At 53.9% G+C, this 26,191-nt stretch overlaps 11 protein-coding genes across 11 annotated transcripts; 6 read left to right on the forward strand and 5 right to left on the reverse strand.

The window, feature by feature from the left end:
* On the forward strand, positions 1–1,899 carry M406DRAFT_282247 (MBOAT-domain-containing protein). Its single transcript, XM_040918473.1, has 3 exons — positions 1–85; positions 160–1,619; positions 1,732–1,899. Exons 1-3 carry the CDS (start codon positions 73–75, stop codon positions 1,849–1,851), a joined length of 1,593 nt encoding a protein of 530 aa, XP_040771491.1. The 5' UTR covers positions 1–72; the 3' UTR covers positions 1,852–1,899.
* Positions 1,900–2,289: 390 nt separating this feature from the next.
* On the forward strand, positions 2,290–3,898 carry M406DRAFT_282250 (uncharacterized protein; the record flags this gene model as incomplete). Its single annotated transcript, XM_040918474.1, has 6 exons — positions 2,290–2,372; positions 2,799–2,855; positions 2,926–3,025; positions 3,089–3,327; positions 3,383–3,471; positions 3,528–3,898. 6 exons carry the CDS (start codon positions 2,290–2,292, stop codon positions 3,575–3,577), a joined length of 618 nt encoding a protein of 205 aa, XP_040771492.1. The 3' UTR covers positions 3,578–3,898.
* Positions 3,899–4,336: 438 nt separating this feature from the next.
* On the reverse strand, positions 4,337–5,746 carry M406DRAFT_358213 (uncharacterized protein). Its single transcript, XM_040923831.1, has one exon. It carries the CDS (start codon positions 5,680–5,682, stop codon positions 5,017–5,019), a length of 666 nt encoding a protein of 221 aa, XP_040771493.1. The 5' UTR covers positions 5,683–5,746; the 3' UTR covers positions 4,337–5,016.
* Positions 5,747–7,437: 1,691 nt separating this feature from the next.
* Positions 7,438–8,944, reverse strand: M406DRAFT_358214 (uncharacterized protein). The gene is made up of 5 exons (XM_040923832.1): positions 8,816–8,944; positions 8,612–8,729; positions 8,245–8,519; positions 7,754–8,038; positions 7,438–7,698 (listed from the first exon to the last, which is right to left on the reverse strand). The coding sequence occupies exons 1-4, from the start codon at positions 8,858–8,860 to the stop codon at positions 8,009–8,011; spliced, it is 468 nt and encodes a 155-aa protein (XP_040771494.1). The 5' UTR covers positions 8,861–8,944; the 3' UTR covers positions 7,438–7,698; positions 7,754–8,008.
* A 1,073-nt stretch (positions 8,945–10,017) lies between these two features.
* On the forward strand, positions 10,018–11,293 carry M406DRAFT_342752 (uncharacterized protein; the record flags this gene model as incomplete). Its single annotated transcript, XM_040921801.1, has 2 exons — positions 10,018–10,199; positions 10,294–11,293. The coding sequence occupies 2 exons, from the start codon at positions 10,018–10,020 to the stop codon at positions 11,291–11,293; spliced, it is 1,182 nt and encodes a 393-aa protein (XP_040771495.1).
* A 254-nt stretch (positions 11,294–11,547) lies between these two features.
* On the reverse strand, positions 11,548–12,456 carry M406DRAFT_348140 (Serine/threonine-protein kinase BUD32; the record flags this gene model as incomplete). The annotated part of the gene is made up of 2 exons (XM_040922365.1): positions 11,548–12,013; positions 12,086–12,456. The coding sequence occupies 2 exons, from the start codon at positions 12,454–12,456 to the stop codon at positions 11,611–11,613; spliced, it is 774 nt and encodes a 257-aa protein (XP_040771496.1). The 3' UTR covers positions 11,548–11,610.
* A 1,220-nt stretch (positions 12,457–13,676) lies between these two features.
* Positions 13,677–14,607, reverse strand: M406DRAFT_267573 (uncharacterized protein; the record flags this gene model as incomplete). Its single annotated transcript, XM_040917883.1, has 3 exons — positions 13,677–13,970; positions 14,047–14,282; positions 14,346–14,607. Coding segments are annotated over 3 exons (792 nt in total), but the record flags the coding sequence as incomplete, so codon positions are not given.
* Positions 14,608–16,110: 1,503 nt separating this feature from the next.
* Positions 16,111–18,108, reverse strand: M406DRAFT_334152 (uncharacterized protein; the record flags this gene model as incomplete). Its single annotated transcript, XM_040920908.1, has 2 exons — positions 16,111–16,883; positions 17,001–18,108. 2 exons carry the CDS (start codon positions 18,106–18,108, stop codon positions 16,111–16,113), a joined length of 1,881 nt encoding a protein of 626 aa, XP_040771498.1.
* Positions 18,109–18,453: 345 nt separating this feature from the next.
* Positions 18,454–21,795, forward strand: M406DRAFT_225980 (uncharacterized protein; the record flags this gene model as incomplete). The annotated part of the gene is made up of 1 exon (XM_040915735.1): positions 18,454–21,795. A coding segment is annotated over one exon (3,342 nt), but the record flags the coding sequence as incomplete, so codon positions are not given.
* Positions 21,796–22,760: 965 nt separating this feature from the next.
* Positions 22,761–23,762, forward strand: M406DRAFT_295878 (uncharacterized protein; the record flags this gene model as incomplete). Its single annotated transcript, XM_040919215.1, has 1 exon — positions 22,761–23,762. The coding sequence occupies exon 1, from the start codon at positions 22,908–22,910 to the stop codon at positions 23,760–23,762; it is 855 nt and encodes a 284-aa protein (XP_040771500.1). The 5' UTR covers positions 22,761–22,907.
* Positions 23,763–25,102: 1,340 nt separating this feature from the next.
* On the forward strand, positions 25,103–25,824 carry M406DRAFT_267626 (uncharacterized protein; the record flags this gene model as incomplete). Its single annotated transcript, XM_040917885.1, has 3 exons — positions 25,103–25,417; positions 25,484–25,667; positions 25,784–25,824. The coding sequence occupies 3 exons, from the start codon at positions 25,103–25,105 to the stop codon at positions 25,822–25,824; spliced, it is 540 nt and encodes a 179-aa protein (XP_040771501.1).
* Positions 25,825–26,191: the final 367 nt, after the last annotated feature.

Below are 26,191 nucleotides of genomic sequence, written 5' to 3' on the forward strand. Positions count from 1 at the left end.
TCCCTCAAAGGTGCCAAGGTCTACACCGTCGCCTCGGACGACAAGGAGCTGCGGGCTATCCTGAAGAGGGGCATGCAGATGGTAGGTGGAACACAACATGATGAAACCCCTTGCATGCCGAGACAGGCCACTGAACTCATTTCTCCTTCTAGGCCAAAGAATCCGATTCGAACCTCAAGCGCAAGGGGAGGTTCAGGGACTACGTGTTCACCCAGAAGTTCAGTACCTTTGACACGAGAAACGAGGCGGCTGCCACCAGTCCGTTCCATGGCTTCTTTACCCTATTCTGGATCGCCGTCGCCATCTTCATGCTCAAAATAGGGGCAGAGAACTGGAAGAAGACTGGCAACCCCCTGGGCACCAACGACATCATGAAGTACATGTTCCAGAGGGATGTCGTGGTTCTTTTACTTTCGGACGGGATCATGTGTGGGCTCACGGGCGTGAGCTGGATCCTGCAGCTCCTGATTTACAAAGGCTACATGGACTGGGACGGGGCCGGCTGGATCGTGCAGAACCTGTGGCAGACCATCTTCATCGGTGCCAACGTCGGCTGGACACAGCTCCGGAGCTGGCCCTGGTCCCATACCGTCTTCTTCGTCCTTCATACCCTCGTGATGCTGATGAAGCAGCATTCCTACGCCTTCTACAACGGTCACCTGTCGACGGCCTACAAGGCGCGGGCAGAGCTCCTGCGCAGACTCAAGCAGCTCGAGCAGATCGAAGCGTCCAAGCCGTCCTCATCATCGAGCCGGTCGACAGGCGTAGCTGCGGCGGCTTCGGCCTATCTGAACAGACGGCCCTCCGTGAACGATATCAGACAGCGTCGACGGTCGCTCCACCCAGGTTCCGATAACTTCAGCCAGGACCTCGAGGAGATCGAGGCCGCCATCGAGTCAAGCAGGCCACTTGACCTCGAGCAGATCCGGGTGTTTGAGAACATCATCCAATGGGAGATTGACGGGCTCACCGAGGAGCTCACAGGCAAATCGACATCCCCAGAAAGAGCTTACCCCAGAAATCTGACGCTGAGGAACCATTACCAATACATCGTCTTCCCGACTGTCGTGTACGAGCTTGAGTACCCTCGCGCCGAAAGCATCAGCTGGCGCTACGTCGGAGAGAAGGCCGCTGCCACATTTGGTGTCATATTCGTGATGATTGCCGTATCCCAGGCCTTCATCTACCCGGTGGTGATGAGGACCGAGGCCATGAAGGAGACGGGCATGCCGCTGGCAGACCGGATGAAGGAGTTCCCGTGGATGCTGTCCGACTTGATCTTCCCGCTCATGATGGAGTACCTCCTGAGCTGGTATGTTATCTGGGAGGCCATACTCAATCTTCTCGGCGAGCTCACCTATTTTGCCGACCGCGAGTTCTATGCCGACTGGTGGAACTCGGTGTCGTGGGACCAGTTCGCGAGGGACTGGAATCGGCCGGTCCACAACTTCCTGTTACGGCATGTTTATCACTCTTCTATCTCAGCTATGAAGGTCAACAAGCACACTGCCACTCTAATCACCTTCTTCCTGTCGGCATGTGTGCACGAGCTGGTCATGTGGTGCATCTTCAAGAAACTCAGGGGCTATTTGTTGATGCTGCAGATGTTTCAGCTACCAGTAAGTTGCTCCATCTATCTATGCTGCGCTCAACATGTCTTGTAAAGGAGCATGAACAGCCTCCCAAGAGAAATCCAAAGAGAAAACCTACTGACAACAAGTGGTTTGATAGCTTGTGCGACTGAGTAGGACAAAGTGGTTGAAAGGCAGACAAACATTGGGGAACGTTATCTTCTGGCTTGGCATCTTTACAGGGCCGTCAACCCTGTGCTCTTTGTATCTGATACTGTAATCGTCATCTGCTAGATAATTTTGGACAGGCAAATCTCATTAGATCGACAATGTCGGTGCTGGGAGTGTCTTGCAAATGCCTGTGCAGGTTGTGTAAAGGTGACGGCAGGTGATGAGCATGATTTGTCCCAGACCCCAAAATCTAGGAGGCAAAGGGGAAAGGCCAGGGTTAGGGGCAGGGTCCTTCTGCACTTCAGACCCCTTCTGCCCCCAGCTAGCCAGTGACGCACCAGCCAAGACGCTAGTCCTATTCTTGGCCTGCTAATTCTCCGCGGCAGCTGCCTCTGACGGAGCTTGCAAATGCAAGGTGGCTGAGAAAGTTTGACCTCAACCCACCCCAAATCATCTCCTTCCAAAACAACACCTCCATCTCCCCTCTAATCATCACACCCTCCATCGACGACGACAACGACAACAAAGATCCATCTCCTCAAAGAAGATGTCTCGCGGAGGAACCACGCTCTACGTCACTGGCTTCAGCCATGGCACTCGTGCCCGCGACCTAGCCTACGAGTTCGAACGGTAATTCCGATCCCTCCATTCCTCAGTCCAACCCCGATCAGCTTCCATCCTCCCACCTCGCCCTTGTTCGCCCTCGTCCTCGTCCTCGTCGGAAGAAAACGTTATCGCTATATCTGTCCCGCTGTCCTCCGTCGTGTCGTAACACCCTCCGTCGTTCCTTGCTCCCGCCCTAGCCCTCCTCGTCCTCCTTCGATCGAGCGGTTGGCGAATGCCATAAAATTAGACGGTCGTGTCAATATGATGATCTATACACACGTTTGGTGGCCTTGCATCGGGCAAGTTGCCTGTCGACGGTAGCCCTCAGACAGAGCAGGAGCCCCTGGGCTGCCCTGCAGGACGACGATAATGCCACGCGACGAAATACCCACCTCATCCGGTTTTTTCTTTTCCCGTACCGACCTGAAGATGCTGACACACGTCACACAGCTATGGCAGGCTCGTCCGCTGCGACATCCCGGCCCCTCGCTCTGCGAGCAGCAGACTGTAGGTCATCCATCTCCTTCCTTTCCCTTCAGGCGATGCCTAGAGGAAGATTTGCTAACGCTTATTCCAGGTTTGCGTTTGTGGAGTACGAGGACCGTCGTGACGCCGAGGACGCCTACCATGAGATGCATAACAAGCGCATCGGTCGTGACGACCTCCTGAAGATCGAGGTAAGACGCCAGAGCTCTCTTTTCCTCCTCAACTATACAGAATACTGACCAATGCTGCTACAGTGGGCTCGTACCCCTCCCTCTGCCTCCTGGCGCTTCGACTCTGGACGCGAGCGTGATCGTGGCAGTGACCGTGGTGACCGTGGTGACCGCCGCGCTCCTCGATCTCCTCGACGCAGGTCTCCCAGCCCTCGCCGTGCTCGCGACTACTCTCCTCGCAAGGATGATCGCCGTGACCGCGACCGCGATTACGACCGCGAGCGTCGTGATACCCGTGATCGCTCTCGTTCCCCGGATCGTCGGTAAGTAATTGCACGCACGTGTCATGTTTTCAAGATTGTAATGCTAATATTGCAGATATAGCGACCGTGACGACCGTGACAAGGACTACAAGGATGACCGTGATGACCGGGACCGCCGTGATACCAATGGTGACGATCGCAAGGGTTCGCCTCTTTCCATGTCCCCACGACCCACAGAACTGCGCTGACCGCCACTCTAGCCCTGGACAGCCCTCCCCCTGCTCACGATGACCTCGATGTCGCAGAGTAGAGGTCTGCTATGTTGACGGATCGAGAGGTTTCTGCTCTCCTCCCCCTCTCTACGGAACTAACAGAACGGAAATGCTTGGCCTTTCTTGACTTCCTTTTGGAATCTTTTAGTCTCGATGCGGAATCCCAAAGATGATGCCGGCGGTTGGGTTCACCACGACCACGTGGATGCGGATGCGAGTCGATATTTTCCCCCCAAAAATGGATCGAAGACGGATACTGAAAGCAGACCCGTCGTGAATTAGCCAGATTGCAATTAATCAGCTTACTTTAGATCCTTTGTAAGAGAATGAAAAATCTGTTGGCGTTGGGCCTGACTTTATAGATCTTGCAAAAACGCCCTCCTTCATTTGGTGACCTCAAGTGCTGTTCCCCAGGAGACCACGGAGTAGCTTGCACTGGGATACTTGCCTGACATGGTATCTACAAGTATCTACAATTGCCTTTCACCAGAGCTTCCGGTTGCACAGCTATCAACGCATGAATAGGGAGGCAACCATCTTGTCAAGACCATTGGTATTACAGGAGATGACACCTACTGTATGTACAACTATAAATAATGTGGGGCTCAGGGGGAATAGAGGGGGGAAAGGAGAAGGCGGGTCAACAGTATCAATACGTAGACGTGGGGTCAACAAGTTTGCGCCTTGTGCCACAGGTCATGTCACTAAGCATAGTAAACGGTAAATCATCCATAGTGATTTTCCAAGAGGCATTCATAAAACAACAACAGGTGAGAGGACAAAGCAATTGAACGTTTGGAGAACTGTTAGTAATTTCAATTCAGCACATGTCTCGTGTATGTGATCCCACATCTTCCGCATTCCTCTGTGGGTGTCTTGCTCTTGTCCACCTTCCTCTCAAGTCAAAAGCCCAAATCAAAACCCTAAAAAGGACAGAAGCCATCCAGTTTGATACATAACACTCCATGAACCCCTCACAAGAATACAAACCAAGAACCCTCGACGAAACTTCCCTACTTGCCAGGTAGTGTTTGTCCAAAGAGCCGCTCTCACCGGCTCCATGCTCATGTGTAACGCCTCCACCATGGAAATCAAGAATCAAAACAAATAGAACCAAAGGGAAGACGAGGGGGGGGGGGGGGAGAAAAAAGATCCAGTCGCAAAATCAGAGCTTAAAAATTTGAGGATCCGGACCCAGAAGTGCAGAAGCAAGAAATCAGTCGAACGAGAACCAATGAACAGTACAAAGTGACAGAAGATCCAGTAAGGAATGGAAATAAATCCAGCACAGCGTGGGTGATATTAAGGCGCAAAACCAGTAGCTGTGGATCTGTAAACAAGGTGAGGAAGATAGAGAGGGCTGAGGAATCCGTGAGACGGCCGGCGCAAGGGCCCAGCCCCTTGACCTGCTGCGTTGAGGCAGTCAGGCCGATCAGCACATCCTTAGATTGTAGCATTTGTAAGGAGAAAGCCGATTTTACTCGATCTCCATCGTTCCGGCGAAATCTTCCGACTCGCTGCGGACGGGTTCATGACTTGTCCTGGCCTCGTCGTCCGCATCCTCGGCGTCATCCTCCTCCGAGAAGAGGTCGTCGTCGTCGTCGTCGAAGTCCTCATCGGGGAAATTGTCGTAGTCATCATAGCTCCCCGCGAACTCGTCGAGCTCCAGCACGCCGTCGCGATCGCGATTCCACGTCAGACCGTCGTCTGCATAATCGTCCTCCTCATCGCTGGCCGTGACCCTTTCGGCACGGTCGCCAAGCCAGAACCTGGCGCGCTTGTTGGCGCCCGCCTCCTCCATCAACCGCCTCTTGCGCAGGTCTCCCGATGAGGAGGTGGGCGTCAGTGACATAGCGCCGCTCCTTGCACGAGCTGACGGCCGCAAAAACTGCGGCGGGCTGCTGTGCGATACGACGGGCACGCCTCTCACGTATAGATACGCGACTCGCTTGCGCAGCTTGTTGAAGAAGAAGTAGTGCATGCTCCAGATGGCGGCGGCCTCCTCGTCAAACGGATTCATAGCCGGCTGGTAGCTGAAGACAGAGCAGTCCTTGAGAGCCATCTCCTTATCGAGTAGGGCCCACATGTGAGGGCCCCAAGGCGGTGACTCGGTGCCGGATACCGCGGGTGGGCTCGAGCCCATGTCTGCTGCTGCGGCGGCGGCGGCCTTCTTGGATTTCTTGCTGCCGGACAGGAGCGCGCTGACGGGGAAATCAATGGTGGGTTGTGCATTGGGCCGCGCGCTGCGGAGAGTCGTGTCGAGATTCGTCATCGCTTTCCGAAGGGGCCGCTCGCGCTTAAAGTCCGCAGGCCGGAGGACATGGCTGAAGTCGTAATCGGGGTGCGACGCGTTCAATGTCGCGATCAGGTATGCGAATGTCTTACGACTCGATATCTCGGAAAGGGGGCCGAAGGGACTTGACCGTGACAGGTTGAGACTCGACCGCTGTGGTGGGGAGAGGCTTGCGCCGAACTTGAGCATGGCCTCATGTTGTGACTCGAGCGACTTGTCGATATTCTTGTAGAGCTTCTTGTCGCTGCCTGCTGCCTTCGTCGTGTAGAGGTCGCATCCGCCAGTAACGTGGCAATCAGGGGTGTCGAAGTTCAGCGCGCTGGTCACGACATCGAAGTCGCGAAGAGGTAGGAACTACACGAGGGGTAACAGATCAGTGACCTTGGCGCAGGAAATACTAAAGTGCCACCTGTTCTCCCGAGTTGGAAAGGGCGAACCTTCATCGTCAGTAATTGTGAGGCCTTCAGCAGCCTACTGCAGTGTCGTTGTTGTTGCTGGAGGGATGTTGGGTGGTGTTATCGGTGGAGCCGGCGTGAAACGACAACGTCATTGAGGTTTTGTCGAATGGGAGAATGGATCCGTGGACGCGCGACTGTGGACGGTGTGTGCACAACAAGCCCAAAATTATAAGGAGGAGAGAGAAGGCCAAGAAGACGAAGCCAAGAAAAAAAAAGGTAAAACAATTGGGTATCTCAAAGAGGTGCTGCGGGTTGCAGTTGAGTGATTGCTGTCGTTTGTCGGTGGAGTTGTTGCTCTGGTCAAAACCCCCTGCCGAATCGGAAGGGTACAAACACCGGTGAGGGATGCAGAGGAGGAGCAAGTGACTGGGACTGACTGCCTTGATAGGCTTAGTAGTCAATCACAGTCCAGAACGCATGTATGCGTCTAGAGCTAGAGAGTGTGCTGGGTAAAAATAGCCATATTGGGTCGTTCTTTGTGTTTAGTGAATGAAGTGTCGAGTTTGTTTTGCGATTCTTGGTCAGTTGATAAAGAGCGGGAGAGAGAGGGAAGCCAGGAGGGGAAAAGGAGATGCAAGGGCGAGTTGAGGTTGAGAGGCCCCGGTAGTCGCCTTAAGTTGATAACGCAATGCGGCCGAGTAGGGGCGGGGGGGGGGGGTCAGTTGTCTGACACGGGTGCGGTAAAGTACTTGGTAGTGAATAACAGTAATCTGTTAGGGAGGAGGGGAAGAAACCGGGTCTGAGACCGGCTCAGTTCCAGGGCCAACCAACAAAGGAGATGCCACGGGTAACAGCATGGCCACAGCGGTTGGTCTCAGTGGTTTCTTCACCTCCTATAGTGGCATAGGTTTAGTTCATTAATTAGGGCGGCGTGGGTTGGCAGTGGCAGGGTGGGTGACTTGGTCTGCCCGCCCCTCTCCCCGTCCCCAACGCATGGCTGCGGGGACAAGCTGGTTATCTGCTGCGCCAGCTTGGCCTGTTAGAGCGAATCGTATGCCAGATCAACGACACGAGCGGCGGCCCTCGTGGCAGCCAGCCGAGTCAGGATGATGCCTCATCAAATACGCGGCCATCTTAAACGTGCAGGTTTCTATTCGAGTGAGTGGACGGGCTGAACATGAACCGCAGAGGCATTGGACTGTTCGAATGGTAGACGTCATTGTGTTTTCTTTTTTGGGCGAGGTCTTCTAGTTCTATTAGCGGAAAGAAAACACCTGTAGTCTTGCGTACCTCCGGAAAGACGTGATGCTTGCATGGCGTCGAAGCTCTCGAACGATGCCTGTCTGCTGCCATGGTCCGCGATCTTGGGTTCCGCTGGACTTTCAATCCAGCCGCCATCAGTGCGTTGTGTAGCCATCCTCCCCCTCCTTCTCCTCCACCTGCAGCTGACCTTCCATCAGACCAGCTGCTAGGTCCCCGCCAGTATCCCAAGCAGCCTTTCAACGCCAGATATCGGCCCCAACGCAATCCTCTTTCTGAATTGTATGTTGCCAGGCTCGCGAACGGCACATAGACCGCCGTCTGTGCTGATCTCAAAGGATCCCAACCTCCTTCAGGGCGCCTGAAATCTCCTGTTGGGCCTGTGTTAAAGTATGGCACGTTAGCCAAGGGAAAGGCAGCCCCCTTGTGCTCCTCTGCTCTCATCGTGCAAAGTATAAACAGTGGCTAGTCATTCAGGAACATGAGAGATGTGAGTATGTGCCAACATCGCCGACGCATTACATGATCTTCGTCACTTCGTCCTCGACCTGGCGGTAAGCAGTTTCGGCGTCAGTTAAAAGTAACGCTCCGAGGTTGGACGAGACCGCACGAGACGGAGATGGGACGCGGGAGACAAGTCACATTGGGGGTGTAGAGGATGAAAGAAAGGAGGAAAGGTGGTGAAGGAGACAGGTCCAAAAATAATACGAGCACACTCGCAACGGCCAGGAGGGAGAGACAAGATGCAACTGACCTCCATATCTTCGAGAGAGTCTTGTTGCCCAATACATCTCAGCACGTTCTTCTTACTGCTCTCTTGTAGCTCTCCGGCGAGGATGAGCTCGTCAAGGATATAGTAGGCTTTGGTAAAGGAGAAGATGATGTCCAGCTCGCAGACGTTTCCGTAGTACTTGTCCATCTGCTCGACGTAGCGGTGGATGATTTCGAGTGTAATCAGCTCGTTGTCATCGGATGAGCAGCCGACGATGAAGAACAGGGAGGCATATCGGCGGTATACGATCTTGGTATCTGCAGCAGACCCATCTGGATCAGTTTGAAGTCGTAGAGGGGAGGGAGGCCACCCGCCACGGTCGAGGGGAAAGGCCGCGAGCGACATGTACCCTTGTATTCAAGAAAGTTGCACATCCGTGTGCGCCGGGCCAGAACCAGCTGGGAGACATCTTTGACGATCTTGGCTTTCTCCTTGGGCGAGAGGGTGGTGAACCATTTGGCAAGACGCTGCGAGAGGAGGAGACGGTGTCAGGTAACCTTGCGCAGAGGGCTTGGAAGAAGAAAGATGACAACGGTGCTGGCAAGAGACTTACTACTTTGCCCTGGCGGGACAGCAAGATTAAATAGTTGATCGCCATGGTGGCGATACCATCACCAAACGGGAGGAGATGGATTGGCAGAGGGAAGGAGGCGAGGAGAGAAGGCGGTGGGCAGGTTGGCTTGAGGTCGAGGATGAAAAGCAGCCAACTTTCTCTTGACAAGTACAAAAGTCGGGGACGAGTTGCAGATGCTTGGCTCCAGCATGCAACAAGCGCCGTAGCGCGAGTACTATGGTACAGTACTACGGTCTACGGTATGTACAGTAGTAAGCAACCCCCTAACCCCCACACCTCCCCTACCCCAGGTGACCCTGTCGGGCGCTCTGGAGCACCACCGATAAGTGCTGAAGGTTATATGTGCTATGTATGAATGCTATGATGTACTTTGCACTGCGGTACGGATTTCCTGTTATAAATTACTGTACATAGTAGGTAGGAGATACTAGGCACACGATTGGAACAGCTGGGCCTCCAATCTAATATCTCCCTGGCCGTTAGATTCAACGGTTCCCCTCCCTCCCTCCCACGTCCATGAACTGACCCCCAACTCTTCCGTTCATTAATTGACGTGGGGTCCATCAACGGAGGTTTGAAGGCAGCGACTTCCGATACATCTCGTCTCAATTCCATCCAATCGACGGCAAGCGCATGCAGGGTGACAGTGATGCCTTGGACGCTTGAGCCGCTTTCAGACCAGCAACGACCCCTCCCACCCTTTCTACCTTCAAAGATGGAGTATTGGCTTTCTCTAGATCTAGTCATCGGCGCTATCAACAGCGATCGTCGGCCAGCCGGATGCGTGGGGCCTACGATGATACTGTGGTAATCGACAACACGTGCACAGCATGCATGGTACATGTACTTGCCGGCATGTGGGATGATGCGCTGCAGATATAAAAGATGGCAAAGAGATTGTTGTTCCCCCCTCGTCGTCCTCCCCCTCCGCCTCCGATCAGGCTCCTCATTCCGAGGACCATACACAAGACCAGACCCACCGACATTCTTTTTTCCTGTTCCTTCAGATTCTACAGTATTTGTAAGGTGGTGCAAGCAGGGCGTTGTCAAAACTGTGTGCCCTTTTCTACACAAACCCACCCGCAAGCCTGGTCACCTATCACCATTACTAATCCGGAGACTTTGGGTCAGTACAATATCGCCCCGTATTCCGTCGGTCGATCTTCTCTGGACCCCGCCAAATGCCAAGTCCTAGTCAGGGCCGATTCAAATGGCCCGTGGATTTTCTCCAGACTCTGGTCGATTGCATTCTCCCCAGGAGGCAGAAGCAGAGGCAGAGGCAGAGTCAAGATAAGCAGCAGTCTCCTCCGACTAGCAGTGAAGATAGCGCGAACATGGTCAAGAGACTGATATTATCCACGGGGTGAGTCCTTATCTGCTCCTTGATGCGCCCGCCCGTAATCGGCGCAAATGCCCCTCCTCCCAACTCCGCTGTGTGCGGCAATATGCTGATCAAGTCATCTCGTTCTCTTACGCAGTAACATCTCGGTCGGCGGTGGCTCGTCCCTCATCCGCAAGCCGGGGGCCTTCAGATCGAATCTTGAGCTCACCAATTCCCTCCGCAATAACTTCCTGGCCGCAAAACAAGAGTACGACTCCTCGTCACAAGGCTCGAAAAATTCCACCCCCAACGGCCATAGCAATGGCAACGGCAACACGAATGGCGCACCCAACGGTATCTCCTCGCCCCTCGCGCAGTGGACGTCTCTCGAGGGCAACGGTGACCTCTACGTCCCCCGTATAGACTGGGATGCCACACCTGGCCTGCAGGAGGACGCAGCCGCCTACGACATTACTGTCAAGATCTTCTTTCTTCCGACCTCGACCCTGTCGCAGCGCGCTGCCTACACGCGCGAGGCCCTGTCGCTGGTCATGAAAGAGCTGCGCGTCTCGGCCGTCTCCCTCCTTATCGTCTCCTTCCCCGGCATGTCGTTCGAGGGCGACTGCGAGTGGGAGGCCGACAAGCACAACGCCACGCAGGGCGATGACGAGGGCGAGCTTGCGACATGGGAGTCCGCCATTGAGCCGCTCTACCACGAGGGCCTCGTCGGGCGGCTGGGCATCGCCGAGTTCGGCAGCGAGAAACTTTCACGCTTCCTGGAAGGAGTCTCGGTGAAGCCGGGCGTGGACCAGATCAATATCAAGAACTGCTGTGATGTACCGCCGCCACTGGTGAGCCTGGCTAAGGAGAAGAACATTGAGCTATTCGTGCACAGCGACTGCACCGACATCCTGCCCAAGGGAACACTGAGGGAGCTGCTCGGCCAGGGGCCCAAGGGTGCAGGCGTGCTGGCCGACCCAGCGGATGGGGTGGAGAGGGAGGACAAGGAGGAGGAGGAGGGATTGAGAGGGGATCTTACGCCGCAGTGGGTGGTCAAGTACACGGCTGTGGTGAGGGACCGAGGCGTCATCGAGAGCAAGGGCTACTTCGCCGGCGCTGCGCTGACGGAAGAGTAGAGCTCTTGGGACGGCTGAAGGGAATGGCCGAAGGGGGTGGAAAGGCTGGGAGCACATTTAGACACCGGGGCAGCTTTTCTGTCTGTTCTGTCTGTTGTTGTTGTCCTTGATACCACGGTGGCTGTCTGCATTCAAAGATCATGTACATTGCTTCTATACTTACTCTTTGCGAGAGGAAAAATATCGTTCAAGGCATACACACACATACACATACACATGCACACGCACGCATACATATACACATATACATATATACACATCATAGAGTGAATCACCAAGCAAGGCGAACCATCTCTGCATGGCTTCCGTATGCCCTTTCACCCTATCATACTCCTCTTCCTCCCCCGCATCCTCACATCCTCAAGCTTCTTCAGCACCTGCCTGGCCGCCTTGAAGGTCTGCCGGTACCCCTCTAGCACCTCGCCAAACAGCTTCTCCGTCCTCGGGTGTGTGCTCAGGAACGCCCGCTCGAGCACATACAAGTCCACCGCCCTGTCCTCCTCGTGCGTCCCCTGGCTGGCCAGGCCAAAGTCGATGATCACAATCTCGCCGTCCAGCTTGCCGTCCTCGTCCTCGCCCTCCGCATCCTGTATTGCCGGCCTCGCCGGCCGCAGCATCATGTTACTCGTGGTCAGGTCCCCATGGACCACGCCGGCACCATGCAGCCTCCCCACCGCAGCCCCGACCCTCCTCATCAGGTCCACCAGCGACGCATTCCCCCTGTTATTGCTGTTGTTGGTGTTGTTATTGTTGTCATCATCGTCAGCAGCAGCATCCCCCCGCCGCAGCAGCACCTCTTCCTCCGTCTTGTCGCCCAGCCACTCGTTCACGGCCGCCCGCACCGGCCTGCCCTCGACCCACTCCATCATGAGCCAGCCTGCGGCCTCGTCGACGCAGTAGACAGCGGGCACGGCGACGCCGTCGCGCCTGCACCGGGCGAGGATGCGGGCCTCGGCGAGGATGCGCTGGCGGGTGAGGCGGGCGTCGAGGGTCGGGTGGCGGTAGGGCTTGGACGGGCGGTGCTTGAGGGCGCTGGGGAGGGTTGGGTGGAGGTAGGTTGTGCGGTACAGGAGGCCCTCGGCGCCTTGGGTGATGAGCTCGGGGGGTGTGGTGGAGGGGTAGGTGAGGACGGGCGGGGGTGGGAGTGGGTGGGGGGTGGCCATCGTTGAGGGGTTGTGGTTTATTTTTGGGGGGGGGGGGGGGTCTTGTTCCTCTTTGGTTTAGGATATATGTTGTTGGTAGATGATCGATCTCTCTCTCTCTCTCTCTCTCTTTTGGATGTTCTTGGTCGTTGGTATCTTGGAACTGGTGTGGTGGGAAATGGTAGTTGTGGCTTTGCTATCTTGGAGCAGCAGGTGTTGGACGCTGTAAGTTTGTCGAGCACTTGGCGGGCGCGGCTGGGGATGTGGAGGGGTAACTTTTTTCTGGGTGCGGTCCACTGAAAGAGGGGCAGGGCCTCTCCACTGCAGAAAGTACTATGTATGATAGACGTAAATAGACTTATCCTGGTCAAATGTCTACCTACGGCTGCACAGGCTTCAAGTGCTCTTCGTCGATTTCTATCCCATTTTTGGCCTTTACTTCAACATTGTCAACCAAGCAGAGGATATATTTCCCAGCAGAAGGGCTTGTTGAGACCTTGAATGGACCTTCAGGGGCGGTGTTGCCCGCGGGATGATACCAGACTTTGTCGCCTGGACGGAACCGAGCCGTCTGATGCTTTGCGTCAGTCAAGAATGAATCATTAGTAGCACATTTGGTTTTCACTCCCAACTCACCTGGTTGTAATTTTGGACATATGGTCTTGGCTCCCCGTAGTCGATGATGTACTTGGGGCTATCACCCCTACATGATTATGGATCCACCATCAGTCTAGGCTACGAATAATAGTGAGGTGGGTATCATTACCCATCCAGATTGGATTCCATCTTGGGCTGATGTCTGCAGACGAGTTGGCAGGCGAAGGTGGGCCAGCACGACACTTAGAACCGCCTGCCAGAACTGAGATAAATGTGTGTTGATTCAGGCATAAAGATCTGGGTAACTGTTTCTGGCAAGATTGCTGTCAAAACTGGATGGGAACACCTTCAAGTCGTCACAGGGAATGGTAGGGGTTTTGGGAGGAGAGGGGGTTCCCAAGTTGATTTAGAGTCGGTGCCTAATGTGCAATTTCTTGGTTCCGTACCGTCTAGCCCTTCTATCGACTTCTACCCCGCATAAAGCAAGCCCCCAGTTGAGCCAGCCTCATCCTCAGCGCTATTTAATAAGAATCGGAATGCCACGGCTTATATTGCTGGTCATGACGAAGAGGAAGAGCCGTTGCCCGAGAGAAACACGACTAAAACCGCACAGTAACTAGAGACTATATCAGAATCGTCCACCACTAGTAATGAATGATGGCTGGGGATACGGACGTGGCTCCGGCCATGAACAGCTCAACTGTTCTTCGGTATGAGAATGTTGCCAGGGTCATCAGCAACAGTATAGTCGCGAGTAATATGAGCAGCAGGCGAAGTGGTATGCTCTGCACGACAAAGCAAGCGATGATGGGCGCGATTAACAGCAACGCCACGAACGCAGAGGTGGCGACGTGCGAGAGACGTCTGACAAGGGCGCCTGAGTATAAGTAGACATGTGCGTCTCTCGATCGGCGGTGTCCCGGTAGCTTTTCCATGGTCTCTTGTTTAGCATCAAACATATATATATGTAATATATCAGTTCGTATGTAAGGAGAGGGGGGGACTTTGGCTCACGGATCTAAATCCCTTATGGAAACGAATTAGAGCATCCTCAACCACACCCTCCATAGATGTGACTAGCCCATCCCCTGAACAGCTCAGACTGACGAGGTCATCGGTGTTGCACAGGTATGCCGTCTCGTCTCGCGCCAGTGCAGCGTTGCCCTCCAGCCAATTTGATAAACTGGTCACATTACGTCGCGGAGGCCGTCTCAAGCTGAGGGCATGGGATATTTTTTCCATGAACTCGTCTGTTGTAAAGTTAGATCTGCAGGCCAAAAAGAAAAATTCCCAAAAGAGAGAGAGATACCAACAGTAATCTGACAGGGCCACGTCTATCTCGTCGAGAATCTGCTGACGATGCATATTCGCGTCTTCTCGAGATGCCCCCAGGAAGAGCGGGACCGTTTCGGCGTCATCCATCTCCCTCAGACGCTTCTCGAGGACGGCAAGCTTGTCTTGTTTGCGCAGAAGTAGGCGGCTTCTCAGATAGGAGAACCCTCGACAGATGTAGAACGCCTCATCTGAAGCTATCAGGGCCGAGTATCGGGGGTAGCCCTGAGGATAGTCCTCGACTAGACGACATTTATGATTTGGTCATTATACGTACTATTGATGGGAACACGCAACTTGGGTGCCATTTGGCTCCCACTTACTCTGCTCGTCGAGTCTAGTCGCATTTGGGGTTGTGTTTGGCCTGCTTTTCAGTATTGCACATAGCCTGCTCGTTATATCGATGACAGCCTGCCATGACCGGGGGATCCAAGCAAACTCCGCAGAGGCGCCACGAAAAATCGAGCCGCATTCGAGGTCCATGTTTACCATAATGTCTGAAAGATGCTGTTATCTTGTCTGAACGCGAAATCGAGTCCGGCTTGGTCGCAATCTAACGTTCGATGGGCTGTGCTTGAGGCAGACAGGCAAGTATATATGCCTGAAGGTGGCGCATTACATGTGCACCCACCAATAGAAAATACATGCGGTTTCGAAGGGGTTAGTCCACCCAAATCATTCACAAATGAGGACGAATTGTGTGGTCTTCATCTGTAGTCACCAGTTTCAAATGCTACATATCAAATTCCTTCTATTTAATTTGCCACTCACAGAACGAGCTAATCAATTAATATTCCACATAAGGTGCCCGGATCGAAGTTGAGGCTTCTGAAAATAACAGCCCAAACATTATTTGTGGAACTCCAAAACACTTTTGCTGGGTACAACTTCGATGGGACGCATGTATTTCTCCAAGGCTACTGTACAGCAGTGTGATAAGCAATGCAGTCCTTCATAATTGCTAAAGTACCAAAATATTCGTGCTAGCAAGAGCAGTGTCATATATAGACATTGGAACTCTTTTCAACTACCTAAGAAGTAGTCCAGCTTATAACCCCCAACCTTAGATTCCATAAGTATTTTCTGCCTGATGTTGAATTGTGAAATCTTGCCTTGGAACCATTGTTCTGTGTGTCCTGTTTCATGATCTGTACCTTGAATAGATTTGAATTAGACGCATTGCTTCTTCTCCATCTGGGTTGTTATTGTCCCCGGACGCATTACTCTTAGCAGAGGCTTAGTGTCTGCCTCAAATTTTGAATTGCGTATACTTGGGCAGCTGCTGAGAGATTGTGTGAGTAGAGTGTGAGTGGGCTAGAAGCCTGTGATCCATAGAGGCAAATGCAAGAATTGAGTAATCTATTCACCGCTCCAGTAATTCTCAGTATAGTCTTATCACGTTGACTTGCTTCCCTAAAACGGGCCTCCTTCTAACTACCTTATCCTGAGAGCGTCCACCGAGAGACTCAATAATGTAAGAGAGCCGATAAAAATGTAGCGATTATTAGCTTTCCTCAGGATTACAGGACGATCACACCCCTTCAAAAGCCAAAATTTATCATTTGGAGCTGTTAATTCAGGGAGTCTGCCAATATAGCCAAGATCTGTTCGCCCAATTCTCGGTCCTTGCGCTGCCCAGACAATTTCCCTGAATGAATGTACGCATATTACCACCATGTCTTCAACCAGGTACCCAGCAAACAAGCGCCTCTTCGCATGCATCACAGGCACTCAGACTCTTCCCTGTCAACTTGACCGCAAGGCGGCGACGGCGATGTCTGGGTTGTACGATGTGCGGACATGGAACGTCCGTGCTAACCAAGAGTCTCGCAAGTCGTCCTCCCATTTGGCTGGTGAGCCCCGTAGCAAGGGCTTCACCGCCGCCAGGTCTGCAAGTGGCACTTGCCTCGTAGTGAGAAAGACTTTGAAGATGTCTTCGCAGCTGTGAATCCCACGGAGGATTGATTCTTCCGGCACCATCATCTTGAACCGAATATCCGCAGTGAAGTCTTCCTCGCTTTCGGCATGCTTCTGGGACGATAACACAGTATTCTCGGCGGTCAGGTTGTTCTGAATCTCCCAGTTACCGGCAAGGCAAAAGACGTTCACATAGATTGATTGCTCGCCCTTGTTAATGATCAGCAGTTGAAGAACTTCTCCGTCCACCACGTCAACAACTTGGATGTCTGGAAATGAAGCTCCTGACTCTCTGAAGAGCCCAACATCGACAGCATTTCGTAGTGTCTCGCTTTCCCCCAAGGGCTTGAGCTGCACAATGTCGTGATATCTTGCGAGGTATGCCAGAACACGGATGACCTGGGAGCGGGCACTCGTTGAATGAGCTGGCAATAGGGAAAGCGCATCAAAATCAATCGCCCGCCCCTCTCGATCTCGTATCTCAAACCCGCCCAGACCATTGACTGTCGCCTTCACAGGAGCCGTAGCTTCTGTGTAGCCGGGAGGAAGAAGCACATTCTCCTCTTGAGAGGGTTGGCCGTGCTCACCTGAACCACCACCTACTAGAGGGCTCGAGAGTTCCCTTACACGAGGGTCATTACCAACCGTCGAGACAGGATCCTCGCAAAACTTGCGTAGTCTCGCTATCCAGCCAGAGCCGATCTGAGCAGCATCCATACCTTCAAGCTTGACCTCAGCTGTCACTCCGCCCACATTCCGGGCAGTGGCCAGCCCATGCTCGTGATCCCACTTTTCACTTGCAAAGGCGCTCAGAGGAGCAATGACCAGCTTATCATTCTCGTGCACGCCCATGATCTCCCCTGCCTGAAGTATGATCTGGCCGTTGGATAACTTGATGATAGGGAAGAAGCAGTCGTCGGGGCCATGTAGCTCTCCGAAGAAGGTAAAGTCGCCGCTTCCTTTCAGCTGAGGAATCTGACTGGACGCCATGGCTACAAACATGGCGCAGATGATCTTGAACACGACCATGTGGCTCATATTCAGTGCGCCCAATTTCTGAAGCGCCCGAACCAAGACGTAGGTGAGAGCACCGTGGAGCTTCCCATCGGCAAATCTGAGGCCGTGTGTAGTCTGCGCCGGACCGCACGCCGTCAGAATTGTGTAACCTTTGGGATCCATAAGCCAATCTGCAAGCACCGTTGTGCCTCGGAAGGTTGCGTTGTCGCTGCGAAATACACCTTGGCCGGCTTCATACGGTCGCAACATCTCGACGCCCCCCGTCTCTGTTCGCGGGACAAAAGGCAGGTACCGCACTGCGTCTGGCTGGTTATGTCGAGATATCTTTCCCGAGAAGCAGCAGTCGAGGGCCAGGAGAACCTTCACCCCCTTCACCACCGCCTTGTTGAGGAAATTTGCCAAATCTTTCCCTGCGAGACAGTCTCTCAGCGGGTTTTCGACGCCGTCTTCGCACCCGAACGGGACGAGGGCCAGTTCACCATCTCTCATGACCGTGCCGTGGCCAGAATAATGAACGTAGACATGATCGCCTTTGACTGCTTCTGAGGCGACTCGGCTCAGGGTCTCCTTGATGTTCTGTAGTGTTGCTAAGGCTTCATCGCTCTCGGGTGGTTTCTGCAGGTCCGAAGCTTGACTCGCCGGTTTGCTGGCGGTCAGCTTCGTAATGTGTAGTAGATTGAAACGGTTCTTCTGCCGAAGAGTCTCAAGATAGGCCTCGACCAGGTCAACATCTCGAACACAGCTGCTCAAGGGCTCTCTGATGTAGAAGTCGACGCCGATCAGGACCGCGAAATGTCTTGCGCTGGCCATGTTAAGGTTGGTGAAGTTCTTATTGTTAATGTTTGTTGGAAAGACATCTCGAAAGGAAAGGCGCGGGGAGTACACGTGATTTAGGCAGTAATAGACCCCTACATTATGTTTTCAGCTTCGTTGTCAGCCATACAATTTCACCCCTCCTTTCACATCTGGGTGGTAATATTGCTTAAAGGCGCAACTCAATCCTTGACAGCCTTGCACACCTGGAAGATAGCTATGGCTAATAGTATCGATGACGTTCTTTGGTTAAATCAGTTGACAGACATACTCGAAGAGGTGGACCAACACCAACTCATACTCCCGCTCCCCTACGCTGTCAACCCGCAAGCTCACGATTATGACAAGCTAGCTGACAACGCAGCGAGAAGGAGATTGGTGCGGAACGACGCGATTGGGCACGCCGTGAACGATCTCGAAATTGATCTGCGGATCCGAGCGGTGAATCTGACGGCACCCCAGGACCCGTTGCTGATGCAGAGGTTACTACTCGCGGCAGACCTTCTTCTTGAACGGTATCAAAAGCGCACCGGACACGTATCAGATATAGAACGTGCAGTCACCTTGGTAGACCGAGTCGGCTCGGCCATCAGCGAGACACATGGGCTGTTCTCAGACCATCTCTTGATCTACGGACGTGCTCATCTCGCCGTCTTCGAGGCTACGCAAAACTCCATCGAGCTCGACAAAGCCATCACAGAGTTGGAAGCATACCAACGCGTGGTGGGCGGACACCCAGAGCTACTCCAGCTCCACGGGAATCTTCTGTTGCAGCGATTCCGGAATGTTGGAGACGAACAAGATCTCCGAACTGGCATCGACCGAGCCCGAGCTGTTCAAACCCTCCAAGGCGTCGAGACCGACACTCAGATATACGCCCTTTCCAATCTCTCCGAGTCTCTGCCATTCTTGCTTGATTTTGGGGCCGAGGATGGGGATGCGCACTTGGACAACGCGGTTGAAATGGGCCTGAGGGCAAAGGAACTGGCTCAACGTGAAGACTGCGGGATATCAGATATATCCTTCGTCTACGGAGCGCTTGCTCTGGCCCAGTACTACCGTTATCAACCAAGAAGGGAACCGACGGACCTGGAAGATTCGCTAGCCAATGGAAAGACCGCGGTAGATCTTGTAACGGAGCGCAGCCCCGACAAAGTAAGATGGCTGAACAATCTTGGCTTGGCCCATGTCGCGGAATTTCGCATCTCAGCCAAGGACTCTAGCCTAGATGAAGCTGCCAGGTTGTTCGAAGAGGCAGTCACACTCTCCTTGGAAGGCAGCAAGTCCCGTCTGATTAGCCTGAGCAACCTGGCAGATGCGCTCGGCCTCAGGTTCGAATGGACCGGGGAGATGGAAGCCCTGGATATCGCTGTCTCGCGGTACCGGACCTTGGCCAGTCTGGAGAATACAAACGCCACTGAGTGGGCTGTCAGTCTACAGAATCTTGGAAATATCCTGCTCCACGCTTACGGCTGTCACTTGCGCGGCGAGCTCCTTGACGAAGCCGTGGAAGCCCTCGAGCGAGCACTCGCCAAGTACCCGAAAGGTCATACAGAGAGCGTTGTCACCCACTCCTTACTCTGCAACGCCCTGGCCATCCGAAGCTGGCAGCCGAACAGGAAACCGGAGATACTCTTGGCCATTGACCATGGCGAGAAGGCAGCGCTGCTAGCTGGCCCGGATCACCCGCACGGCGCCCATCTCCGGCATATTCTGTCGCAGGCGTACCTCAATAAATGGGACGCAGGAGGCTGTCAGGACGACCAAGATCTGGTGAAAGCATTCGACCACTCAGAACAATGTCTCAGATTGGCACCGCCAGACGCGCAGGATCGAGCGTTATACCTTTTGTGCCACGGCAATCTGCTTGCTGCACAGATACTGGGCAAGGATCCAGAGATTGGTCGGATAGCTGTTCCTCCTGCCTTTGCCGAGCCCCTCCGCAATTACAAAGAAGCGGTCGAGTCGCCGAACGGCCTGCCATTGCTACGAATTCGGGCAGCTCGAAAGGCAATTAGGATCCTCGGGGGCCTGGACAGGTGGGAAGAGGCCGTGCCCGTCGGCCGGGAAGCCATGCGGCTGCTGTCGCTGGCCTGCGGAAGGTATCTGTCCTTACAGGACCAGCAGCAGGTCATTTCAGAAACCTCGGGCTTGGCCTCTGAGATCTGCTCCCTGATGCTGCAGGTAGGCAAGGCTGAGGAGGCGCTTCAACAGCTCGAGGCAGGGAGAGCCATGCTCCTCGGGTTTGCCATGGAAAAGAGCGACGAAGCAACGGCGTTGAAAGCAACGGACAAGGACCTTGCCAAGGAGTTGGAAGACATCAAGGCAAAGCTGCGCATCTCTCCCGACCTTCAAGGTCGTCGTCTCGGAGAGATCAAATTGCGGGAGAGGAGGGCTGCTGAGGTCGACCTCAAGAATTGCCTCGACAAAATCAGGAGCCTCCCAGGCCACCAGGACTTCCTGCTCGAACCGCCCCTTGACCACATGAAGTCGTGCTCCAAGGACGGCGCTGTTGTCCTGGTGAATATCAGCTACATGAGAAGTGACGCCATCATTCTTGTCGACGAAGGCATACGGGTTGTGCCGCTCTCAAAGCTGCAGCTCGAGAAGGCAGTCGACTTTGGCGTAAAGCTCATTGCAGGCTTCTCGACTGTGGATTTCCCCGTCAAGAGAGCATACGAAGTACTCTCTAGAAAAGTTCCCAAACAGCCCTCGAGACAAGATGCATCGTCAGACTTCCTGAGCTGGCTATGGGACAGCTGTGTACAGCCCATTTTTAATGAGCTGAGAAAGTGTGGTGCCGTGAAGACTGCGGATGACAAGCTGCCTCTGGACCCCCTGCCCCGAATTTGGTGGATCGGATCCGGGTTGGCAGCTGGCTTCCCGTTCCATGCCGCTGCCGCTTCGGAGTCTGGCCAGGACGCACTGTGTCTGTCGGTCTCGTCCTATGCGCCATCGATCAAGGCTCTCTTGCATGCCCGACAGCGATCTGCCCAGTCTCAAGCTCTGAGGAGCGCGAGCCACCAGACGAGACTCCACATGACCGTCATTACAATGGAAACTACGCCCGGTGGTCATGCACCCTTACCGGGAGTGAAGGAGGAGAAGGAGGTCGTCATGGATCTGGCAAAGGCTCTGGCCAAGGAGAAACTGAAGTGCACAGATCTGCCACAGCCAAATGTGGCATGTGCACTAGAAGCTATCGCCAAGAGCGACATTGTCCACTTCGCCTGCCACGGTGAAGCGGACAGGAGAGATCCGTCTCAGAGCCACCTTGTCTTGGAGAAGCCATGCGCCGAGGACAAGACTAGCAAGGAGGTCGATAAACTCACCGTGTCGCATTTTCTGGCCCAGGACAACCTGCAGAAGGTGTGGATCGCGTTTTTGTCTGCCTGCACGACAGCGTCCATGGGTAGTTTCCGGCTTGGGGATGAAGGCCTTCATACGTCGGGGGCTCTACAGATTGCAGGCTTCTCCCACGTCATTGGATCCTTGTGGAAGGTAGAAGATGAGGTTGGGGTGCATATTGCCCGGGTCTTTTATACGAGCCTGTTTGGTGTTGAGAAGGATGCCCTGGACGACAGGGTGGTGGCCGTGGCTCTGCGAGAAGCCGTCATGAAGACTCGAGAACGCTACCCATCTTCATGGACCAAGTGGGCGGCCTACATCCATTCGGGAGCTTGATTGTGGGCTGGGATACAACGGATTCACACAGACCGTAGCCCAAAGTCTAGGCCCAACACAGGACATGGCCGTTAGCTTGCGTCTTCACCTGCCCCCCACCCCTGTAAAGACTACCCCCCTGTAGAGGCTGACCCCCCTGCTGTCAGCCACTGACAATTGGCCCATCAGTGGGCTGACAGCGTGCCACGACGGCCTTCTGGCGCCCCAGCAAAAGAGTTCCTGCAAAGGCCTTGCTGCAGCAGAGGATATGCACGTTGAAAGGGGGAAATACTGGGGAACACTAACTATCAGTACTATAGGACAGTATTTCTTAGGTGGGTTGGGGTTGTTTCATTTGACACGCGACAGTGGAGGGATCGGAAGGATCATCACTCAATGCCCCCTTGCTTTGCCTCCTCGTACGTACGGTCAATCAGTAAGTCATTCCAGTAAATTCTCCCTCCTCCTCTCTCCCCACCCCTCTCCGACCTTCTCGGAGGCGAAATTCGTCCACCCACACACGGGCCACATACATTCACTACATGCACGCCAGATTGGCATCCCGATCTGGACAACATCTTTTTTTCTCTCTCCGCCGCCCCTCTTTCTTTTCCCCCCAAGAAAGGACAGCGAGGCGACATCAGCATCATCATTTTGGCCTTCTTCTTATTTTTCCAAGCCCTCACTCTGTGGTTTTCAATGCCATCTCCTTGATATTCAAAAGTTCCCTGGCGCCAGTTTCCCTCTCTATAAACCTGGCCTAGCCTAGCTTCTAGTATCCCGCCTGGCATGTGCCAGATTGTACTGCCCTTGTCGTCATCACTGCTGTCGTATCGGTTTGCCGCTGGTTCTTGTCTCGTCTTAGCGCCAACATCCTCTCCTAATTAATTCTTCGATTGCCTTCTTCCCCTCTCAACACCTGATCCTCGTCGTCGTTGGCAGCGTCGTTGTCCTCCGTCCTCCTCTTCACCTCATCCTTCCTTACCATTCCTACATTTTCAATTCAACCCAACCCTTCCCCTCCCGCGCATGGTCACGACCACAACATCCTGCGTTCGAATTTGATTTTGCCTCGGCTGCAGGGCCATGAGCTGTCCATCACCCTCACCTCGACCATAAAACCACATGCAACAATGGCCGACACCGCCAGCACCTCGAGCCAGTGGACCTTCATCCTCGCCCTGACGGCGCTCTTCCTCTCCGCCGTCGTCACCCTGCAGATCCTGTCCTCGTACGCCAAGGCCTATATCGCCGCCCCTGCCGAGATCCTGACCTTTGTCGACGCAGCCGACAGCTCCGTCCACGAGAACGAAAGCTACGACCGCGATGTGTCGCGCCTGCAGCGGCTCGACGACAAGCTGCGCCTGGGCAGGCTGCTGGGCGAGATCCAGAGGGGCGGCGATGACCTGCGCGAGGAGCTGAACAGCCTACTCATGACCGAGAACGGCAATCTTGCCAGCGACGGGTACAGCGACCTGCGGGACCTGCGGCTGCGGGCGAGCGCGAGGCTCCTCTGGGCGTCCAAGAGGAAGGGCCTCGAGGACAAGGTCCGCCGCCTGGACATGCTCCGCATGCGGTTCCTGGTGGTATACATGGGCATCGTCTCGAGCGGTGCTGCCGACCACCACAACAGCAACAGCAACAGCACCAGCACCGGCAACGGCGCCAAGCACGAACGAAAGTCGTCGGCAAAGGACCCCGAGAAGGTGGGCGACCGCCTCTTCAACCAGGAGTACTCGGCCCGACCGCAGCTGCCCAAGGGCCTGGGGGAGGCTATCAGGCAGAAGCCTATGCTGCGGCGGCTCAGCACCACGCCCTTGAGGAATACCGAGAACAGCGAGAGGAGCCGGAAACAACAAGGCTGGGCTGGGGTCATCCGCGAGCTGCAGCTCTCGCCGCTGCTCCACAAGCGCCACGCCAGCATCGAGAGGGCCATGTCGCCCTCTCCTACACTGGTCGGGTCTCCGACTCCGGGATCGTCACCGTGATGGCAAAGTTCCATGTCACAAGAGGGGAATTGGAAGAAAGAAGAAATAAACCCCCCCCCCCCCCCCGCCCAAAAAAAAAGGTTGTAAGGAGGAGAATAACGAAGGGGGAAAAAGAATGGGAAAGGATTCTACGATTGTCATGATTTTCACGTTCTACATATACGACTTTGGGGCCGGAGCTGCAGACACACCTATCTTTTCCCCAGGAGATGATCATCAACCACTCAGCGCACGAATATCTCACGGCCGTTTATCTGTTTGGATTTTAACTATTTATATTTTGACATTTCTTTTCTATGGTGGTCTTGGTTGATGTTGAAAGAGAGGAGAGAGAGAGAGAGAGAGAGAAACAGAGACGAAGAGGGTGCATAATTGATGGCATCAGGTAGTTGAGTGGTTGCTGGGCATTGCGGACGAGGAGGAGCAACAAGCACGCAGGCACGCATCTACATCACGACATATTTTGGTTTTAATTTCCAGAGGGCATTTTAGTATTGGGGAGTTTGATACCCCCTTTGAACGCTTTACCCCTTTCTCCCTCAGAGTCATAACATTGTATAGCATTGGAAAAAGGTGTCAATATTGGTTCACCCAAGTTGATTTGTTTTATATAATGTCACTTGACTGCATTTCACTTTTTCCCCACCGTTTGTCGTCTTTCGTCAGGACTGGTTTGAAAGGAAGAAGACATTGGGTGTCACAAGTAGTATGAGGTTTTTTGCAAGCAATACACCATTTGTCTTATCTACACGAGGATGATGAGAATGAAGAGTATCTATTTCCATACAAATTTATCTACCTTGTTGTAATAAAATAGATGTTCTTGAATGCAATCAGGACTTTCCAGTCCAACTCACTGTCAATTCTATTTCTAGAACTCCAAGATTATTTCGAGCTCTGTGCACCAATTGGCCTCTATACAGAGACAGTATCTTAAATAACAATCATTACGGAAAGTAATAGTGTATATTGTACAAGATGAAAAAAGATTAACAATTGAGAAATGGTTACTGTTTCTCAACGTGCCGGCTCGGACCGAAGCACGGCACATAGCGGGAGAGCATTTACGCGGAACACCCGCGGGGTAATGATTTCACTAAATTATATATGACTGACCCTCTTCTCTCTTGTCCTTCTCTGAAGCTCACTTTTCATTTCTCATCGTGACTTGTTCATTCAATCTTTTCATGCCTCCTCGTCTACCATTCTTGCAACGCCTCTCCACACCACCAAGAAGACCAACAACACGTCCACAACCACAACAAAGACCTCCCATCACCACCACCACACCTCCTCTTTCCCTCTCATCATCGCCCTACCACACCCACCCACCTCTCAAAATGCGCCTCCCCTACGTCGCCGACCCTCCACCCACCACAGACCCCCAAGACCAAGCCATCGTCGACCGCATCCGGGCCCGGCGCCACCCGCGCCCCTTGCAGGCCCTCGACCTCACCCTGCTGCACTCGCCGCCCGTGGCAGACGGGTGGAACGCCTTTTTAGGCGCCGTGCGGACGCGCACCACCTCGGTGCCGGACCTGGTCCGCGAGCTGGCCATCTCGCGCGTGGCGGTGGTCAACCGGGCGTGGTACGAGTGGGGCCATCATGCGCCGCTGGCGGTGGCGGCGGGCGCGGGCGAGGCGGTGATGGCTGCGGTGCGGCGGGAGGGCCCTCTTGGGCTGGGGGATCGGCCTGTTGGTGCTGGAGAGGGAGAAGGAGAGGGAGGGTTGGATGAGGGTCAGTGGGCGGCGGTTGTTTTGGCGGATGAGATGACGCGGAATGTGGAGGTTGGGGAGGAGACGTTTGCGGCGGTCAGGAGGGCCTGGGGCGAGCGGGGGACCGTGGAGATTGTGGCTGTTGTGTCTTGTTATAATTGTGTGAGCCGGTTTCTGGTGGCCTTGGATGGTGAGTTTCTTTTCTTTTGTCCTTCTCCCTCTTTGCTGTTTCTTTCCCTCTGCGTCTGATTGTAAGCTTGATTGATCTTTGAATGGAATGTGTTGGCTAATAATAGTTTGATTTAGTTGGTGAGAGGAACGGTACTGGGCCTGATGCTGCGCATTGAGCTTCTTCATGGCTCGTCGTCTGAGATAGGAGGGTATTACTTGGATGAGGAGGCTGTTATGGATGAAATAGCCTCTTGTTGTTGTTGTTGTTGTTGTTGTTGTTGAGAGGCTTAGAGGTTGTTGCTTGAGGCAGGCCTGGTTCTTCTTCTTCTTCTTCTTCAGGACGATCAGTTCTACAGATCAGGCAACATGATTTCAGTCCTATAAACACAATATTCATGCCGCAGTATAGACCCAAATCATGAGTAAACATCTTCACCAACATGGTGATCATCATCATCTTGTCTTTCTCTATACATCCTTTTATTCTACGACTGCTCCTTGAGATCAGCCATGAGGGCCTCCATCTCATCCACCGTCCCAACA

This window comes from Cryphonectria parasitica, assembly GCF_011745365.1.
Source record: "Cryphonectria parasitica EP155 unplaced genomic scaffold M406scaffold_9, whole genome shotgun sequence".
NCBI lineage: Eukaryota > Fungi > Ascomycota > Sordariomycetes > Diaporthales > Cryphonectriaceae > Cryphonectria > Cryphonectria parasitica.

What these genes read in the sequence shown, in the direction of transcription:
- M406DRAFT_282247 (XM_040918473.1), top strand. An exon ending in TGCAGATGTTTCAGCTACCA is followed by an intron (nt 1,620 to 1,731) that starts GTAAGTTGCTCC and finishes GTGGTTTGATAG; the next exon opens with CTTGTGCGACTGAGTAGGAC.
- M406DRAFT_358213 (XM_040923831.1), bottom strand. Translation starts at nt 5,682, where the DNA reads ATGGGCTCGAGCCCACCCGCGGTATCCGGCACCGAGTCACCGCCTTGG.
- M406DRAFT_358214 (XM_040923832.1), bottom strand. Translation starts at nt 8,860, where the DNA reads ATGGCGATCAACTATTTAATCTTGCTGTCCCGCCAGGGCAAAGTA. An exon ending in CAACTTTCTTGAATACAAGG is followed by an intron (nt 8,520 to 8,611) that starts GTACATGTCGCT and finishes GGTCTGCTGCAG; the next exon opens with ATACCAAGATCGTATACCGC. An exon ending in ACTCTCTCGAAGATATGGAG is followed by an intron (nt 8,039 to 8,244) that starts GTCAGTTGCATC and finishes GCTTACCGCCAG; the next exon opens with GTCGAGGACGAAGTGACGAA.